Source organism: Eurypyga helias, unplaced genomic scaffold (assembly GCF_000690775.1).
Source record: "Eurypyga helias isolate BGI_N326 unplaced genomic scaffold, ASM69077v1 scaffold6362, whole genome shotgun sequence".
Taxonomy (NCBI): Eukaryota; Metazoa; Chordata; class Aves; order Eurypygiformes; family Eurypygidae; genus Eurypyga; species Eurypyga helias.
In genome coordinates this window covers 107,845-129,465 of record NW_010236525.1, presented here as the reverse complement: position 1 = coordinate 129,465, position 21,621 = coordinate 107,845, and the positions used below count along the sequence as shown (strand labels likewise).

Below are 21,621 nucleotides of genomic sequence, written 5' to 3'. Positions count from 1 at the left end.
GCATTCCAGGAACCTCCTGGCTTGCTTATGCCCTGCCGTGTTGTCCCTCGAACAGATATTGAGGTGATTGAAGTCCCCCATGAGGACCAGGGTGTGTGACCGTGAGGCTCCTGCTATCTGTCTGAAGAGGGTCTCATCCACTTGCTCATCCTGGCCAGGTGGCCTGTAGCAAACCCCTACTACAGTATCCCCTCTTCCTGCCCTCCCTTCAGTCCTGACCCATAAGCTCTGGGTCAGCTCCTCATCCATCCCCAGGTGGAGTTCCACACACTCCAGCTGGTCTCTGACACAGAGAGCAACCCCCCTGCACATCTCCCCTGCCTGTCCTTCCTGAAGAGCCTGTATCCTTCCCCTCTGACCCTCCAGTCGTAGGAGCTGTCCCACCATGTCTCCGCGATGCCGATGAGGTCATAGCCCCTCACTCGTGTGCACTCCTCTAGCTCTACTTGCTTATTCCCCATGCTCCGTGCGTTCGCATAGAGGCATTTAAGGTGGCCCCCCGATGAAGCTGGCTTGTGGACTGGAGGATCTAGAATTCCCCTGATTTGCCTGCCAAGTGTTTTCTTGGGGTGCAGTGATTCTTCTCCAGGCTCTGTGTATCTTTTGTTGCCCCTACTGGTTTTGCCCCCCTCCCCCTTCCAGCCTAGTTTAAAGCCCTATCGATGAGCCCTGTCAGCTAGAATACTTTTTCCTCTCTGAGACAGCTGGACACCATCTGTCACCACCCAGCCTGGTGCCACATAAACCTCCCCATGCTCAAGGAACCCAAAGCTCCACCATTCACACCAGCCCCTAGCTATGTGTTAATCAGGTGTGCTTTCCTGTTTCTCTCCGTACCCTTCCCTGCTGCTAAAGGGATGGAGGAGAACGCTCCCTGTGCTCCCGATCCTGCAACCATTCGCCCCAGTGCCCTGAAGTCCTGTGCTGACTGACGCTATATTCTTAATGTTGATGGTTAAACCTTTACTACTGTGTATAGGAGAAAAATCAGGAAAAGTTCTTTTCATGGCTCATGGATACTTGAAACTGGTGGCACTTGAAGCAGGCAATTTCGTTTCCAAAGTCTGGGTTACCAAAATGTGTCTGATGTTCTATCAAACCTGAAATACTGATATTTGTCATGGATATCAAACCCCAATATTTGTACCTGGAAATGTCAGAATGAATTGTCTTCGCATGCTTGAGCCAAAATATGTCAGTTTTCTCTATCGCAAAAGCAAATACATTTTTGTGGATGGCATTGAAATCAGGTTGCAGCTGCAGCTTTACACAACACCAGACTATGTCCACCCTGGATATGTATCTATAAATTGAATAATAATAAAGTGATTGCCTGTTAAAAGAAAGAAATACATGCTGAGCTCTGCAGAAAAGGCAAAATGTTCAAATCATTGCATCAATTCTTGGGCCTAATTGAAAATTATTTTAGAAAGAAATACGACTTGCAACACTGCAAAGACTAGCACAATACTTTGAAAATATACCCTAGAGAGGTTCTGAATGAAACTTGTAAAAAGTAAATAATTCAGAAATATGACTGGAAATGCTTTCTTTGCTCCTGTGATCTGTATTGTGCAAAGACCAGGAGAGAGTTACAATGGGATTTATAGATTGAAGTACTACCCTTCTTTTTTTTTTCTTTTTATCTTTTTTTTTTTTGTCTGAAGTTTATAAAATATATTTTCCTGCTTTTATGTTTTTAAGTTATGTCCCGTAATATTATTTAAATGTAGACATGTGTGCACGTTTGTGAGGGTGTTCTCATGTGCATGTGGTAGAATATGTAGTGAATACAAAACAGCCACGTACAGAATATGGAATTAAATCTGTGGTTCAGATGAAGACCTTGGAATGATAATGGTGACTCTACAAGTCACCTATGAAGTTACTCCTTCATACGTGACATTAATTCCTCTTCTGCAAGGGCTTATTGCTATATGTATTCATCTGTTTATACCTCAAGGAAGTGAAATAATAATTCAGTTATTTTTATGCTGTTAAGATGTCAAAGTTTATCTGAGCAGCTGTTGTTTCACTGTAACATTTTCACTTTAAATGAATGTTAATTTATGATGTCATTGGCATTCTGACAGTGGCTGTGTAACTGGGACATGGAGATTAAAAAGAGGTGCTTGATGCCTAAGTATATACTTGTGCAATGTTCTCAGTCCTCCTATTGATCTACATGGAGCACTGGGATCTTCTCCCTACCCAAAGAGAGTCACAGGAAAAGAAATGTGTTTATTGCAACATTCCAGAGTGATTATGCAAGAAATGAATTTTCAAATTTCCATTTGAAAAAGCAATGTAAAATAGGTACACTATAAAAGACTAATTTTTTTTTTCAAATGTCTCTTGACCTTTTTTTTTTTAAATATTGTATTAAGTGAGATTTTGGAGCCAATATCTGCACGTTTTTAGTAGTGACAGGCATGCTACAGTTTAACGTGATTTTTCACAACAGGGTTTTTGTTTTACAGAGTCTTTTGTGGGCTGCTGCAGTCATGCTTTTGCACTGAGTCAGAAGTCTTGAGTCTTACTTGTGATAAACACTTGCATATTTTACTTCTGATTTTATGTCAATGAAAATATTTAATCACAGAAGAGAAATAGTGTTTACTGATGCTGTGATGGGTTCTTTGTTGTACTTCTGTGCTGAAGAGTACATTTCAAAGCAACCTACATTATACAAAAAAAATGTTTCTGAAAGCAGGGAAAAGGCAAGAATACAAATCTATTCTAAATGTGACTGAGCACAATGTGATAAGCTGCACTGGCTATAGCTCAGATGGAAGGGGGGGTGGGGTGGGTGTTCTTTTGCCCCCCAACTGCCTGCCCTCTACCAGGTTCCTATTCTGAGAATGGAACAGTCATGCCAGCTGTGACAATAGTCCATGCACACCATTGCAACAGCACAAGGAAGGATTACTGGATCCTTTTTCCTACCACTGAAATGAAATGAGTAAAATGCTAGAAAGTTTATGACACATGTTTCAAGAACTATGAATGAGATGTCTTTTAAATAGTAACCTTTAAGGACTTGGATTGCATGTGTGATTTATTTTCCCAGAGTATCAGCACATAGTGACATTTTTTTTTCAAAGATTTACACCTTTCAGTTATTAAAGCAGCTGTGAATCTCATCATTTAGAGGAATATTTTGGACATTCCAAAATATTTCACTACCTGTGACCTAGTATGAAATGGAACTACTCTATGCTATTACTTTAACGTACGTATCCATAGAAGCATAAATATTTTCAATAATTTAGCAGATGTTAATTTTCTGATTATTGTAGATCCCTTCAAATCAACTGGGCATCACCAGGACAACCAAATGGCATTATCCTGGGATATGAACTCCTGCGTAAAACATGGCAGAAGTGTACCCCACCAAAGAATCTGAGGAGCAACAAGAGTAATAGAATGTGCATCTCATTAGAATGTAAAAAGCGTGAGAACGTCTGTGGAGGAGTGTGTTATCACCCAGAGTTGAAGGTATATGTATATTCTTAAGTTAGCAGTATAACGAAAAGTTATGCTTTTAGCAATAAGTGTGCAAACCAAATCTCTTCAGTTATTGGAAGAAAGGAGTGGCATGTTCTGTTTGTTTGGTATTTTAAAAGCAAGGCTCTCATATGTGTCTTGGAACTTTTTAAAATCAAATATGGTTGGTTGAGCTCAGTACAGGAATAAGCATGCAAAAATCTCCAGCTGTGTATGGGAGTCAGCTGGTGACAAGTGATTCTGTTGTCTTAAGTCTGTGATTGTTGACTTGGTTTCTCCTTTCAGGATAAATGAACTGGCTTATATTTATGAATGTGTCTTGCATTAACACTTTGTTTTGGAGCAATAGCGCAGTTCTGAAGTGAATTCCCAGATTGTTTTCGTTTACTACATGCTGGTTCAGGGTAGAAGTGGTTTTAATAGCTGTGAACTCAATCCCTTGCACAGGAAGCTAAGACAGAGCCTGTGTTTCAAAACCCCTTCCAATATGCTCCAGCTCTGGATGGAGACTTTAGGTTCCCAACCAGCCTGTGGACCACCTCCCCTCACAAGCATGCATCTGAAATTTCTTCCCTCCAGAAAGCTTTACTCCACATGCACAAGGGATCAGACTGTATCTGGTCCAAAGTAAATCTCACAAGCCACATGTAACGGAAGTTTGAGGAACGTCAGTACCAACTTATTGAATCCACTGATCCAATGCCATTGTGACCAGTTACGTGGTGGGTACATATATCTCTAGATCTCTGCATGTATTTCTTCATCCCACCTGGAACAATCAGTTTTGCGCAGCTGCGTGTCATAGATCACACACTGTGAACTACTACAGGAGATTCTTTGTCAGCTCAAGTATTCAGGTACCTGTGGAGCACGTGATGGTAATTCATGTGGCTCCTTTGGCATAAAGTGATTGCACAGGACCACTTAAAGACCATAGGAAATCTTTTGGTTGTACGCAGAATTTCAAAAGCACTAATAAAACTATAAAGCTCCTCCCTGCGTGAGGAACAGCTCCTCAAAGCCTGGATGGCAAATAGTGTTTATTAACATGACTTGCTGGTTTGGGTTTTTTGACCCTCAAATTCTTCCTTGGCCAAATGCTTAATGAACAGATTCTCCAGTAGTGAAAATCTATTTAGATTCAGCTACAAGTGGGTGGCTGTTACATGACAATGATGAGCAGCTCTGAACAGGATCCATTGTGATTTGTCAGATGTATTTTTAAATTATGGCTATTTTCAGGTTAATCTTCATATGACTTCCCATTTAGGAGTAGGATCAATAGCACAGCAGGAGTCTGTAATGGTTTTTATTGACAAATGAGGTAGAAAACTCTTAGTTTGAAAGTAAGATTTAATGTAATGAAATAGTGTCCCTATTTGTCAAAGGCATCATCACATGTTCCATGACTAAAGCAAACAATATGTATTCACAAGATTCCCTGTCAGACAAGACAGTAATTAAGGGAGTGAGTTATCTGAGGGGTGCAAATCAAGATATAAATTATTCCAGCCAACACAGCTTTAGCTTTTGAGTTCCCTTGAAAGCAATACTATACTAAACATATGTATATCTGAAAACTTACAAGTCAAATTATGGGAATTCCTTTGTTCTAAAAGGTAAATTTACTTATTTCAGTTTTTTGGCCTGGTAGACTTTTTAATCTTGGCATGTGTATGAGTTAAATTTATATTAATTTTAGATGTTTTCTTTTCCATTTTTTATTTTTTCAGCTTTCATGCATTTATTGTAACTTTGAGCTTGGACAGTGTCCATTTATTTTTATAGCTTCCTGATTTCTTTTTTTTTTTTTAATTAATTTTACTTTTTTTTTTTCAATGTTTTTTCTGTATTCTCAGAGACTGTCGTTAGGAATGGATGATATTTGTTAAGTAATGGATATATAATAAACGACTGGAAGGTCCACAGTATATGCACACATACATAAAATGACATGGGAGTGATTTTTGTGGGTGAATTGATGAAAATTCCTCCCTCAATACTTTGCTTGGTTTGCTATGAGCATCCGCACTAGATATCCAAAATGTTTGTAAGAGATAAGTACAGAGCTCCTGGCACATTCATGTTTCTCTTAAACTAGGGTCTTCAACAGGGACAGCGTAAGACCTTACATGGCAGCCCTCCATCCCACTTGTATAAAACTCACTGTCATCCCATGCCAGCTATAATGCTGAAGCATTTATGCTATATGTGTGGTCCTTAGATTTGACAGTCCACTGGAGAGAAGTGAAGAAAAACAACACTGACCAGCATACACTTGTTCTAGAAAGCAAGCCTCTTACCACAGTGCTAGCTGCTGTTCACCATCCCTTAACTGTAGAGCTAAATACAGAGGTGCCACTGAGAATTAAATACAGCTTAAGTAATGTTGCAATCCAGAACAATAAACAAGTTTTTTGTTCATTTGATGACAGCAAAAGCAGGCAGGTTCTGTATACGTAGTTGCACTAGACAAGTAGGTTGTGGAGTCTCACTTTTGCTCTGGTCATGTATTGCACTTTGTATACAAGACACAATGGGTCTAATTTCCCTCTTAAAATTTCCTTGAATTCAGAAGTATAAAGTGGGAGGAAAACTAGGCCTTTTATACAAAATCAATTTGGAGATATATTTGGGATCTTTATTAACATTTCCTTATGGATTTATGGGTTACATTTGGCATCATCAGCTTGCTACTGCAAGGCACTGGAGAAAAAGGGGGATTTGTTATCATTTCTTACCTACATAAGAGATCACCAAAATATAATCCACCCCATCCATAGAAACCAAAGTGTTTCAGTAGTAGGAATACAAGGGTGTGTTTTCAAACTTTGCTAACGTTGGCTGAGTTGGGTCCAGCTAAGTAGCACAGTTATATCAAAAGGCAGTGCTGAATACCCCAGGTGAAGGGTGGCACTGGTATATGTGTGCTGCCTTTGGGATCCAGGTTAGGATCTCTGCACAGCACTGTGCTGTGTAAACAGATGAACTTACTCAGACCTGTCTTGGGAATCTTTCAAAGAGCAAATGACTTTTTCACTACAAGGGACGTGTACATGCACATGCTCATGTAGGCCTCATATTAAGCCTAATGAAGAGAAAAAAGGATTCCTGCTATCCTAAATAATCTTTGCATCAGATCTCTACTTTGTATTTCTAGTTGCTAGCTAGTTTTCTGCTTCAGTGTTAGAAATCTTTGTTATTTTAACTAAAGCTAACACTGTGCCTTGCCAGGCATCCTTACCCTGGTGTTTGTAATCAGACTTTAATGGATTTATAATTCTTGAGTGCAAAAGTAATATAGACAGGGCTTTTTTGTGTGTGTAGTTTTGCAAAAAAAGCTGAGAATACACTCTCACGAGGAATTGTATCAGTTGCCTGGAGGGTCCCTATGCCCTGTGTACCTTCCAGGTAAACAGACCTGTGCTGCTTAGGTGTTTCCAAGCTGCCAAAATTGACAGTCTTTTCCCATGTTTTTTCAATAAAGTGTGATCCATAACTCTATTCTTATTTGAAATCTCAGACATCAGCTTACAGCGCACATATCACAGAATGTGCAGAGATGTACTTCAATTAACAAGGGAAAGTGCCCTGGCTTCACTCGTCAGGGAGCATAATCTCAGTACCAGTGAGAAAGGCATTCCTTTATTATCCATGTAGCTACCAAACTATCCTTCTGTTGTTACTGGCATCCTGAGCTGAGCACTGAAAATAAGGAGACAGGTACAGTAAAGAAATAATTAAAATAGTGGCATAAAGGCTAATAATTTCTGTTCACAATGGATCATGAGTATGAACATAAATGGTTAAAAGGAGCCTGATTGAAGGTGTTAATACAGCTTCAGCACTTTTTATTTTCAGTACCAACAAGCCGTATGAATCTGCAGTTAATGAACTAATAAAATATAACTCTGACATTACTAGGAGGTACAGGCTTACCCCTTTACTCACCATAATTACCATGTGCCATTTGTTAAAAACACCAGCAGGATGCTTCTCTTTAAGGACAGGAGGAGCAAAACAGTGGCTTGATAGCTAGCCTCAAAAGCACGATTTTCAGGAGTGAAAACTAACACATCTTGACACTGGTGAAGGATATTCCATCAATATTTATGTAAAATTTACTATTAATGCTAGCAATATTGTGCAAATTCTTTTCAAGTCCTTTCAGGTTTAGAGAACCTTTAAAAAGATAACACTTCGTGTATCGTGTGCGTTGTTACACACCTGAAAGACAGGAAATGAAACTCATTTTATTAAGGTAGTATGTAGTGATTTGGAAGAGAATAACAATCATTTCTGCCCATGGATGTTAGATCTAAGGCTATACTAATTACCAAAATAGAAAAGCACTTTGAGAAAAGAAATGAGTGGAGTAAGTATACTTAGCAAAAAAAGATGCCTGTGTAGATCCAGAGATAATTTAAGTGAAAAAGAATGAGCCTTGCTAATTTAAAATATTCCCTCTCACATGAGAACATGATGGGTCAATCATTACTCCAGTGTTTGCTCCACAGGCAGAAATTTTTAATGAACTCCTGTAGCTAATAGGAATTCCTTAGAGTGTTTTGTGAATTGCTATTTCACAAAGTGGCTCTGGCAGCAAGCGTTTGACAAGAAGGATAAACATGGCTGCCTAGCACATCTGTTTATTTGAGTAAATCAGTCCTAGCTCAACTGGCATGTGTCCATAAGGCCAGATAATATCCTTCAGCAAAGTCTTCAGTAAGCAGAAGGATCAGGGATGACACAATTTTAATTGAAGAGAGTTGTATAGATAAGTTTGGAGTATTTTTAAAAATTGTTACAATATTGTACAATCCTGCCTGCCAGATTTGATATCTAGTTATCCTGCGCTAGTGTCATGCCCATGGCTGGGCCTTTCTCGGGTATTGTAATAAGCCTTTCTTCATGCCCATCCATTCCCAGTCCCTGTGTTCTTGGGTCAGTCCCTCTGTGGGCTTAGATGGGAGAATAGCTGCAGGATTGATCTGTAAGTAACTCTATCTACCAATATTTTTAAAGGCTCCCATGATAGCTAAGGGTGAACATCTTGTATCATCTCCGTGGATAGTAAAGGTCTTCTGGTTAGCATTCATATGTCAAGGATTCAACCCTCTGCACGAGGGTGAGGTCTCCGACGTGCCTAAAATGTTGGTGTCACTGCATCTGATCGCTTACAAGGCTTCTACGTTCCTGTACACAGTAACACCATCCAGTTGGGACTGTCACTTTTATATCTAAGAGGGTGAGATAATAATAACCTTTTGCCACTATAACTTTCAATCCATCTGCTTTTCTTCTTTGTCTATGACATAATTTTAGCATTACTTGACTGCATTTTATATTATGGATTGATAATGCAGAAGCCTTGAGCTGAATATCAATGCAAATAGAAACTAACTATCTTTAGAGGACTGCCAAAGAAGTGTTATTTAACAATTTACAGCTGACTGCAGAGGATGTTATGGAGCTACATAATAATAGCACCAACTATATCAATCGGTAATGCCAGATGGGAGTCTGAATGTGTTTTAGAGCTGACTGGACCTCTTACTTCAGTCTGTCTATAGGGTATTGAGAAATACTGAGGTTCTAAAATAAGTTTTAACATAGAAAAATAACTTCGGAAACTAGTGTACGTGGGTGTTTAACTGCGGATTTTTTGAGGGAATTCAGGAGGAAAAGGAGTGACACCAGTAATAACACAATCTTACAAATAACGTTCCAACCAGAATTCTTTAGAGTTACTACTAAAATGGCCCTCCCAGTGTCTGTGTGAAATACACAAACAAGCAGTTTCTACTGAGGATTCACAAGAGAAGGGACATTTCTTAAAACCAGAAACATTGCATGGAGAGTAAAATGGGTGCTCAAGTATTTGAGCCCAGATAATACGAAAGATGTGCAAGTTTCTTTGTCTGAAAGATGGAAAGACTGTGTTCAGGTGAAATTTGGGTGGTGTAAGAAGGAAACAGTATAGGGATGACAAATAAAACCCATAAAAAAAAAGAGGAGAAATTGGCTAGACAGATCATAGAGGGAGACACAATCCTGTGGGGCACATGAACTGGGACCAAGAATGTGTGAGGAACATGTATTTGGCTTCCTTTCATACAGGAAGGTACTGCATTTACTGGCTCTGGTATCTCAAACTCAGAATACAGTAAAAAGGACAGGGCAAAGGCCATTTTTTACAAGTGTCAAGAATTGTTGCTACATGTGATCTATTCTGAGGACAGTGACATGATAGCACTTGATTTAATATTTTTAAGAATGCTTTTAAATGTCTTGGAAATACAGAGAGGCCAGGTAATCTTCTAGGTTCCTTTGGAGCCAATTGTAAATGAAGAAAAGCTCAGCCTGGAATACATGTCAGTTAACAAAATATCCAAGAGAGAGGAAGCTGAGAAGAGGTGTGAAGCAGAGTTTTATTTTTCATCATAACTTATGATCTGGAAGAAAGAACAGTAGGTTAATTAAATTCATAGATTGGATTATATTACCAGTGACAAGGTGGACAGCAAAATAATATAATAGGACCTACAGAGACTCAAAATTCCTGAACAGAAAATGACACAATTCAGCTACGTTGGTAGACTAAACCAGATGCTGAATGAGAAAGTGTGCTGGGAAAACAGAAAACTCTGTGACAAGCATATAAGGTTACAAAACCTCAAAAATATAATGAGAAAACAAGAACACCTTCTGCCCTACCTCATGTTAATTTTGGGTTACATATTGTTAATTTATTGTAAATTCTAACTGCAGAAACTTGCCTAATACTCCCAAGGGTTATTGAGTAAAGGCTGTTCAAAAGTGAACAAAACACAGCATCATCTTTCTGAAGTCAGAAAGAATTTGTTTATGGCTTAAGAAAAGGAATAATATTTTTTCTGTATGTATATATTTATGTTAACATTATAAATGTAATACAAATTAGATGTCCTGAGCCTAGTGATATACGTTTTTTGTCAGCTAGTAATTAAAGTGCGTAGGTAAACAAAAGATCCTTCTAGAGGAACAATTTCCTTGTTGCTAAGATAACCTGATTTAGATGTGGTTAAACTAGAGGCAGAAGTGCTGCATGTCAAAAGAAAACAAAGGAGCAACTCTGCTCTAACATCTGTGCTGTACTGCCAGCATCCTCCTGGCTAGTACAAGTTGCACTGACTGTAGGTTCTGAGTTTACAACTTTTATGATGATTCTACTGACTGTTCTATACGATTTGCTGTGTATACAGTTTGCCACTCCATTGGCACAAGAGTAAGGATACAAATAATTTTTTGATTATTGAAGCGTATAATTTTCTCGACAGCACCTAGAAAGAAATCCACAGTTAAAAGGCCTTTTCAAAATTCATTTCCATGTAAATTTTAGTTTGGAAAAAAAAAGTCCTTATATAAATACTATTCTCTTGAGGTCACATTGTCTGAAGAACAATGGTGGTCATAAATAAGTGATCATGTGCTAGAAGAAGAAAATTCCACTTATTTTTATGTGAAAGAAAACCGAAAAGCTCATATTGGGAAATACTGTTTTTCAGTTGTAACGGTTTCAGATTACATGTTTCATCACAAATAAATAAAAACTGGGGAGGAAAGAAAAGGATAAGGTGATGGTAGCTTATGCCTACGTATTGCAATGTACTCCACATTGAGAAACTCGAAGAGCCTGCAAGGCATATGAAGATGATTCATATTAATGGACTGTTTTATTAAGGTGCAGTATGGTTGAAGGCCACAAAATAGCAGCATTCTGTCAGATACACAGTAGTTTATAGAAGTCTGATAATGCTGGAGGGCAGAGGATTTTAGCCAAGTTACATTTTATTTGACTGCAGTCACATTAGTGTCCGTACTAGGACGCGTTGTTTTCATAGACGTTGCTTTGCCAGAGAACACATTATGTTCTGTTTAACAGATATTGCCTTACTGATTTTTTTTGTTAACTACTTCTAGGTATGTTGTAATGGGATTCTGCACGACAATAAACCTGACTTCCAATGCTGCGAGGACAAGTACATTCCATTTATTCTTAATTCACCAGGGGTTTGCTGTGGTGGTCAGATACATGCTGTGCAGCCGGAACATCAATGCTGTGGTGGTTATTACACTAGGGTATTAACAGGTAAGAGACAACTCCTTTCCAGTGCTTGAAAGAAAGAAAACAACAAAGTTGACACATCCGTTAAACCAAGGAGAATGAAAATCTAGGAATAGATGTGGGATTTATCAAGATTTCTAGATGTCTTCAAGACTTGTGTTCAGTGGGATAAGCAAAGAAAATTGCACTGACTGTCTTCTAAACACAGTACATTGTTTATACAAGAAAGGCTTAATTGATGAAACCTGATGGTTGGGTCATTTCCCAGAGAACTAATTTATGCCAAACTATACTTAATTGCAGTAAGTGCTGCATAATGGGGAGGGCAGTTCTGCTTAATAGGAACAATATCAGGCAATTTAGTCGTGTGGTTTAGTTCTCTGCTTGACTTGACCCCATGTGATTTTCCCTAGCCATTTCTTTTGTGGAACAATTATTAGCATTGGGTTGATATTATGGATTATGTCAATTCTAGATGTTTATGCATTCTTTACTCTTTGTTTCTACCAACACTGCCACATACAAAGTAGGCATCCCACACGTATGATCTTTGATGGAAATTCATCCTTTTCTTACGGCTGATCATAGTTCTATTCTAAAAACTGTTTGGGAAGTTTGCCAAAACTGTGCTTCTGTGCTATTGTCCTGAGTTTGGTTTTCCAGTGTGTTGGTGGGCTTTTGACAGGGAGAGGGGAGGTAAACAGGGAGGAGAGCCCTTTCAGGGGGCAGTGTTCAGAGCATATATCTCTTTGTAGGCAATTGTCAGGTCAGGAGCTGAAATGCTTCCATTACTCATGAGCTGGCACACATTCCCAAGGCTCAGAAATGCTTGAATTTTTGCCAACACATTCAGCACATCCCAAGTTCTGATCCTTTGAAAAGTAATTAATATATCACAATATTAGAATGTCTTCCATGATGTCATCAGAAAAATGCTATCACATGGAAGAACCAGAGAAGAGTATTTTGCTGGCCTCATTAATCTCAGTGTACCGAAATGGAGAGATTATACTGTGACCTCTGTCCCCATCCAGTGGTCTGTGTTAACTAGCTTTGTGTTGTTTACATCAAGAAAGAAAATCACACTGAAACAAAATGTCTTATGTCTGAAATTAGTTCTTGTTCAGTCAGCAGTCCACAAGCATGGAACAGTGAATATTTGAACATGATTTTAAACATTTTTTTCTAAGTATACTTGCTGCATTCTTTTTTTTTTTTTTTTCCCATACTCTAAAGGGCAGCAACATGAACAATGTTGGTCACTTTTTTCTTTTTTATTTTTATAAATATGCTAATAACTTCAAGCTAAATGTTAATGTGGGTCATTCTTTGATAAGGATAACAATTAACTGGTAAGACTGCACGGTAGTTTTCAGAGAGAGGACATTTTAAACCCTAGCTTGGAATGGATCCCATTTTGAGAGGTTAATGAGAAGGTTACTGATCCTTTGTGTCTTATGTCTAATAGTTCTTTAAAAAAATCCAGTTTTATTTCCAATAGATGTAAGCTACATTCTGTGTTTTAATACTTTCTCTGTGTAGAAACTAAATTAGATTCTGAGGATTGCAGGAAAATATGATGAAGTATCTAAAGAGATTATATCTATTATACTCTAAAAAATTGTTCTCATATTTTTTGTTTATTATTTACTTTATTTGATAAAGTTATTTATACAGGAAACTATCTAAGCATACATATTTCCCAGATGATGTTTGGCCAGGTTGATAGCTCTAGATGTACTGAAGCCCACTAGGCTGAAGGCATGAAGATTACAAATTAGGAAGACAGGAATCTCAGTTTCTGAAACAAGTAGTGCACAAAGAAGTGCAGACATCCATCCCAGAACTAAGATGGGAGGAGAGATTCTTAAAGCAGAGCAAAACTAATGCTACTACCACCCAGGCACCTCTTTGACAAGAAATGTTGTGGGGAAGGAAAACAGTGCTCTCCCTCATCTTTTACAATTGCATCACATTTATTTCTGGCAAAAGCTGCATTAGATTTAGGGCGCAAATGTCTGTAATTCCCAATATTTCAGAAGAAAAAGACTTGAGATACTACTTTCAGTAAGAAAAATTAGTTTTAAAAATCAAAACATTTGTTTTATTAACAATCAGGAACCCAAATACTTTAATCACCTCTATTACCCATTTTAGGAACAAAACCTCTATTCCTTCCAAATGATGTTTGAGTCACAAAAAACATTGCAACACAGAAGGATAATACAAAAATGTAGCTTGTAGAACACTGGATCAGATCAAGTGCACACACTAGTGAAGGAAAATTATTGCCATTTACAGGTTTGTGCATGAAGCTACTAACGTGTGAACCTAGACTTGTTGCTATTAGATGAAAGCCTCTCAGGGATTTCATGAGCTATAAATGCACAAAATCTTTAATTGTATTTTTAAATTGACAGGAGAAGTATGTTGCCCTAATGAAGAGCAAAACAGAGTTTCAGTTGGAATTGGTGACTCTTGTTGCCAGGGAATGCCTTACTCTACATCGGGCAATCAAATCTGCTGTGGTGGATCTCTCCATGACAGTTTCAATCAGCAGTGCTGTGGTGGAGAAGTCATAAGCACAGACTGGGTCTGTTGTGGTGATGAAGAAGAAGGGACTGCACACAGACCTCTCACAGGTAAGCGAGAAGTTTTCCAGAAAAAAGGGTCTTCAGCTTCCTAAATCTCTTGTATCACTAACCATTCAGCAGTGGTGTGATTTTAATGTGTGTATGCCAATTTGTTAAAATGGTGTTGCACTTCACTCAGTTATTCTGATAGACTGCAAAAAGGAGAAAATTCCAAAGGAGTGCATGATCTTTCATTATGCCAGTCAAGAAATAGGACCAGTCCCATCTCAGTGAGTAGAACAGAGGTTAGACTTGGCCACTTTGTGATGCCAGGCATCCCAGTGCAGGGATTTTCCATTTGCTCTGGAAACGTGAGCTTAGTTACCTAAGAACTAAAGATTACGATGTTATCTGCTTGGTACTCTATGTCCCTCACCTGTGCACCTACACAGGGGTAAAACTGCTTAATCCCCAGCACCAGTCACTTGTTCATCTGGTGTACCCCATTAATCTCTTGCACACCATAGGAAATTACTCCATCACTCAGAGGTACAATCTCAACCCTACTTCCTTATAAAGCACCCTGTAACTAGCTGGTGACAGAGATTGGAGGTGTTATTACAAACCTTAATCAAGTATCTCCCTGTGTCTTTTCTTTCCACAGTTGTTAGACAAATTCTATACCCCCAGCCTTAGGCTTTCTCAGCCTGACAAAAGGACTTCAGAAACAATTGCAGTCTCAAAGGGGAGCCCAATTTCAAAACACAGAAATAATGAAGGTTTAGTACGCAATTCTGCTTGGTGTACAAAGATGAGTGAGGCAATGCTTTCACTTCATGCATGACAGTTTGAGCGTCTAGTTGTACTACTGAGGATCTGAATATATAAGTAAGGAACTAGATCTGAAGGCTGGACTCCTCCTTTCCCAAAAAATGAGCTCTATCTTCAGCTTATTTTTAGTATTCACTGATCCTTAAGCCACTGTGGTATTAGAAGTGCACAAGTTCTGTGTTGGCCATCAGGAAGGGCTAATCAGAAGAGATTGCAACGCTTTCTGTGGTTTCTATGCTACCCTTCCCTTCCAGTGGCGACTCATGGAGCATACGCTGCGAACAGCACAGCTTGCATGATTTTAGCTCCCCCTCACTGTGATCCCTAATTGTGCCTGATTTCCAGCATCTATGCAGGGCTCACAATATCAGCTCTGAACAAGGCCCTCTTGCATAACCGTGCATTGTGTGGCTGCCACAAGACGAGGCTGGCTCATAAAACATCTCTTTATGTACTTTATTACTTAAACTCTTTTATTTGCCTGCAGGAGCCCTTTAACAAAATCACATTGAATTGACTTTCTCACACCAAATCAAATCTCCCTGGTCCCAGTTCAGTTGTCTTTGTCAATATGTATTTTATAAATGGAGTGAATTAACAGATGCTGTTGGAACAGAACTGCTGGGGTAGCGTTTATGTTTTTACTGCTCTCTCTGGGCAGATGAGTTGTGTAGGAGTGTAATACAGGTATCTTGGGATGAAAGTTATGTTCTTCATCTCAGTAGATATGTATTCTTAACAGGTTTTTTTTTTTTTTCCTTAAATAGATCTATTTAAAAAACCTTTATACCCTTCTTTTAAAAATGTGTTTAGCCTATAGCGCTCTATCATTTATACCATTTTTCTTAAGAATGGGTCAGGATGACATTTTTTTGGCTATTAAAAAAGAAAACAGTGGCTTTTTCATCGTTCATATGTTTTCTGTGAGGACTTTGTGCTGTGAGCCAGCATACAGCTGAACATAAACACAGGTTCGAGAGAGGAATTAGTGCCATAGCTGAAAAGAGATTGTGTTCTCTTGCATTAAGCATTGAATAGATTCTGGTTTCTTATCATATCATATACATCATGCTCAATAGTTTTTTTCTTAATTTCTTAGAGTAATTCAGCTTTGCTAAATATATTGTGAAAATGCACAAACCAGGCACAAAAATGTACCTGCTCCCTATCCCTATTATTATAATGATTCTAATGGAAAAAATACTCTCACATAAAACCATAATTTACTTATCACTGGCAAATGAATAAGTAGAATTTTGCAAGAATACAGTAATTGGAAAGCTGATCTCATTGTCTAGAAGGGGAAGAGGTAACGGGGTGGCTTTCTGCAAAAGCTGAAATTCTGAACCTCTGTCTTGTAGTTGGAAGTGAATGCCATAGCTAAAAATATAATGAGAATTTGAAGCTTTGGTTTGGGAGTTTTACTTCTTTGTAAAAAATCATACAAGAAAAACATGATCACTAGAAGTGCACGCCTTGTGCACAACCTAATTGTTGCACGACCAGCCTGAAAGCAGCGTGTTTCTGCAGAATCTAGACCCAGGCTTGCACTGAACATTGGTTTAAGGGCTTGAACCCTAAAACATTTCAATTTGCATTGTGCAGCTTTTTCAGAGAGTCTGTCCTGCAAAAAGAGGTGTTTTGTCCATGTCGCGTTTCATTTTGTTTTTCTCTTTAATTGCTATTTTCTTAGGTTTTATTTTCGCCCCTTGTTGGCCCTCTGTAGTGGGGTGACCATAGGGACATCTACTGGCAAAGGCCGGCAGCGGTGCCACTGCCTTACAGACCCTGAGCCCCACCGCTGCTGCCTGATTACCCAATGTTGCCTATTTCTCGCTAAAAAAGGATAATGCCAGATAAAAGCACTCTTCGATTTCCGCTTTAAAAACAAACAAACAAACAAACCCCAAAAAACCCAGCACACAACAACAGCCAAAAAACCCCTGGTAAAAAGTCATTGTACTGACACGCAGACTCATGAAAGATGATGTTTTGTACTGTTGTGGTTCCTGGTCTGTAATAGTTGCAATACCCATGTGTAAGCCAAGGGGTTTTGGAGTAGTGTGCAATGTACACTGGCTCTGTATATTGTTGATCCTCTCTTCTGGCTCCAAAGGCTAAGCCTTTTAATACTCATTTTTCCCCTTTGAAAGCATCGGTTTTGCAGATTTACTAAATTAGTAATTCATCACTCAGTTATGTTTGTAAATTTTTTCAGTTGCTGGGGATGAACATGAAATAATTGTTGACAGAAATCACTGTTAGCAGGAAGTGTCTTTTCCAGCCCACAGATTTTCTTTTTACTGGGATGCATTATGTGCCTATGAAACATAAATATATATAGTATGACACACACATTCCAGCTGATTTACAAACAAATAGTTTGTATTTTGGTATTTTGCTGAATTCAGCAAGGGCTTATAGGAACTTCTGGATCCTTAGCAATTGAATAAAGTGATTTTAGAAGGCAAATCAATCCATCAATATTACATGGTCCTATTTTGTTTTTCTTGGAGCATATTTAAAATTGTACATTTGAGGTGTCAAGGTTCAGGAGTCAAGTGCTACATGTGATAAATTAAGCAAAGGTCAGAGGCTATGCAATGCAGTTTCAGAAGATTGTCTACCTCTGCCTTTGCGGCTCATTCATGCTGAAGTGATGCACTATGGGAATTACTACCAAACTCTGCTCTGCAACATCTGCTCTCCCTAAGTGAGTTAGTGCACGTCAGACATCTTTATGTCAGAATATTGCAGTGATGGATGCAGTCTTCAGAAAATGCTGCATAAAAATCTGGTGTGCCGTTCTGGCCATTAAGTGAAATTACTATTTAAATTAATGGCGCTGTCACAGTTTATCTGTGCAAAGAATGAACGCTGATTAGGGTATTAAGTAATTAGCAATTTATCACACTGGAACAAGGTTGATAATAATTAAAGAAGTAATGGTTTACCAAAGAAACTAGAAAGGGAGTCACTTCTTGTTATGTGAGTGAAATCTTGGCTGAAAAATTCAATTCAGTTAAACAAAGATGAGGTTCACAGTGAAAGAATACAGCCTTGTTTGTTTCAATAGAGAAACAGTTCATTATCAAAATTTTACTTTGCCTGTCAGAAGTCCCTTGGGGCTGCCTGAGTTGCTTATTAGTACTGAATTGAGTCATTTTCTGTGTTAATTCTCTACTTTAAATTGGTAGAATCGTAGGAAAATTTGGAAAAAGGGTGTCAACAGGAGCGAAGATTTACCTCTTGGAGAGCTGGCGATCACAGTTTGATTGCTGTGAATGGAACCAGCCCTGAAAAAAGATAAAGTATGCAAGTAACATCACCATTTGTAGTCATTCCATTGACTGAAATTAAATGCTCTGAATGCTTTAGCAGGATCATACCCTTAAAAAGTAATTTTCATTATGTATGACTTCCTAAGAGAGGTTTGCTGCAATAAATGGCAGTGAGAAAAGTAGCCACTTCGGCATGTGTTTTAAATGCCTACATACCACAAAAATTATGTCAAATATGAACTACTTTGTAAATGTAACAGTACATCACTACCTTGGTTTTTTTGTGTGATATCTTTCTAGTTGAATTAGTATTAACATTTATTTCATTGCCAATTATAGAGGTGCTTGTAGCATTTAGTTCAGAGTTAAAATTTAGCCCTTTCTTTATACGGCGTGGGGTTCAACACTGGTATTTCACAATTGCAGAATAATTCAGATGAATAGGTGGACAATTACACTGGTTATGAAGGGGTTTTCAGTTTAAAATAAAATTAATAAAAATAGAAGAAAGACAATGGAATTAATTTTAGCAGCTTATCAGTTGCAGTATAGAAATGCAAATTATATTTAGATATTAACTTCTTAAAGAGTAATTGTCTGTATTAGATAACTGAAGCTTAACTTTTAGGTATTTGGCAAATCACCCATTTAGTTCTACGTACCTAATAGGAAGCCCCACTTTCAAACATAAATACAATGTGAAACATTCAGAATGTTAAGATGCACTACTGGAATACTGCCCACGTGAGAGGGGATGAATGAGACCTGACTGGAACGTACATGGAGAAACTTTCTCAATTTCTACACTCCACAGGAAATTTTCATCAACAGTCAGTCTTTGACCTGCTCTGCACAGTACCTTGGTACGGTATTTCATAGCAAAGGTTCTTACAACAGTTCAGCAATGGTGTAAATGGTTTGTAGGGGATCCCTGATTATTTCTCTAATTCTTGATTTTTTCCAGTAGGTCTGGAAGTCCGGATGCTTGCTTCAGTCACCTCACGTTCGAATTTAATCTCACTTTAGCTAAATCTGCATAATTCCAGCTGCTGATGGTTTTATGCCAAGCCATATTGCATTCTGAGCTTTCTCCTTTCTTATCTATTTATTTATTTACTTACATTTCATATTCAGATACATTATTTTGTTTGTTCATTTCAGGGATGTTCTGTTGTGGGCAGGAATACGTGAATAAGTCAGATACCATATGCTGCTCAGGTTCCAGTGGCGAGTCCCTCGCGCATGTTAGAAAGAATGACCAAGTGCCAGTAAAATGCTGTGATACTGAACTTATTCCAAAGAGTGAAGAATGCTGTAATGGAGTTGGATATAATCCTTTGAAATATGTTTGCTCTGACAAGATTTCAGCTGGAATGATGATGAAGGTAATTGATAGAAAATCTCTCAGTGGCTCTGATTTGATGATGGAAAGAGAAATACACTGTTCATAACTATTTTTCTAAAATAGGAATATAAAAACTCTTCTGTGCATTATTCATTTTCACATTACATCCATATTAATACCGAATGAGTTCACTATGATTGATGTTATTGCAATGAATTCTAAAGGAATTAATAATGATTAGCTGCCTCTGTGAAGTGTTGCCCAGCACTTCAGATTAGTACAGTGGCTAAAAGCTGGCATACTAACAAGACTGACATGTATAGCCCGTTTCCATTCTGTGACCACTGTTCCTGTTGATGTTCCTTAAGTGGAAATTAAAATTGAAGTAGCCAGTTCTGAAGTATAAAAATGTTATTACATTTCAATTTGGGCAGGCAGTATGACATAGATTCCCAACCTCCTAAAAAATATAAATAGAAATATAGCAATTGATAATTACCTGATGAATTTAATCCTGATCCTAGAGAAAACCAGTGGCAATTTTGGCATAAATTGCAGTACTGCTAGAGTACATCCCTGTATAACTTTTAGGAACAATGTGGGTATTATATAATGCCTTGTGCACTGAATGAATTGCATAGTTTATTTTCACTCTGTTTTAATGTTTGAGTAAACCATGCACTATAAATGCTAATTCCATCTTTTCTAAGAGTGGCCAGCGACTTTAGGTATCAGCATGAGACAATTTGGCTAAACTTTCAAAGCTGCAAATTCTTGCAACTCCAGTTGAATTCAATGGAAATCTTCAAGAATTAGCATCTTGGTGTCATATGTAAGATGTAAAAATATTGTCAACTGTTATTACAATTTTTGTTTAAGAAAACTAGTATTTTAAAGGAGGAAACCTCTGTAAAAATATGTGTACTCTTTTATATAGATTTATATTAAGAGAAAGAGGGAGAAAATGGATGAGAGACAAAGAAAGAGGGTTGGATACTGTGAATTCTACAATATGGAAATCAAGTAGATATTGTGAAATTTGTCATTAAAGTAAAAAGAAAAACAGACCCCATCCTGCCACATACAGGTGTTCCTGTATCCCTTTCATTCATCTGCTAAGTTAATAAAGAAACATTTCTTCCATCTTCTCCTTTTCATGTCATTTCATTTTCAGACTGAATAATTTTCTCCCAGAGAAAATCCACATGTTTTGATGAGTCAGCTAGATTTCCTCAATGCATTGTATTAGTAGTTCATGCAAGGCAAAAAATGGCTGAGAATAGGTTCATGAATTCTGGTAGATAACATGCTAGATCCATGCCTTGGGTATAATGTATAAACAAAGGAAACACTTTGTATTTCACTTACCCACAGCAGAAAGAGATACCAGTGCTAGCTTTTTGATATGTATAGATTTACCAGCATTAAAAGGACTGATATTCTGAGACATATTCTGGAGCTACTTTATATGTGAATCCAATCCATCTATACCCTACATCCTATATTGATATTTATTACAATGTAATTTTTGTGAATGTGCCAAGTTTGGAAAATTAAATTAGCTGAAGTTCATAATCAGCTAACAAACTAATTTCAGTAGATGAATTAATGAAGCATTAGATAGGATCTGTTTGTTTTTCTTTCTCAAGTTTGTGGCCTAATGGGCAGAAATATTTGTAGCAACTATTGTGGTACATCACTTACTGCAACAACCTATATTTTATGAGAAGTATTGCTCTAGCTTATGGTTTGGCAAAAATATTCTTTAATGAATTTTAATGGAAAGTTGTGGAGGTTCAGTGTATATTTCTGTTTCTGTGAATTGTTCTTCATGTGTTAAATCTTATATCTGCATTAAGATTTGCAGAGGTTCTCTTATTGCTGCCAAACTGCTGTTTAGGAATGATGTGGTAGAGGGCACAATTTATAGAGCCCATGGTTAGAGTTCTCAGCCTTGAAAGCTGCCAAGGAATTGCA

The 21,621-nt window shown here is 37.9% G+C and overlaps 1 protein-coding gene across 1 annotated transcript in view; it reads left to right on the top strand.

The window, feature by feature from the left end:
* Positions 1-21,621, top strand: part of LOC104506229 (usherin-like) — a 305,157-nt gene that overhangs the window by 204,870 nt on the left and 78,666 nt on the right. Inside the window, 4 exon segments of the mRNA XM_010147113.1 lie at positions 3,300-3,498; positions 11,470-11,638; positions 14,035-14,256; positions 19,461-19,684. Of these exon segments, the coding sequence (XP_010145415.1) occupies positions 3,300-3,498; positions 11,470-11,638; positions 14,035-14,256; positions 19,461-19,684 (814 nt within the window).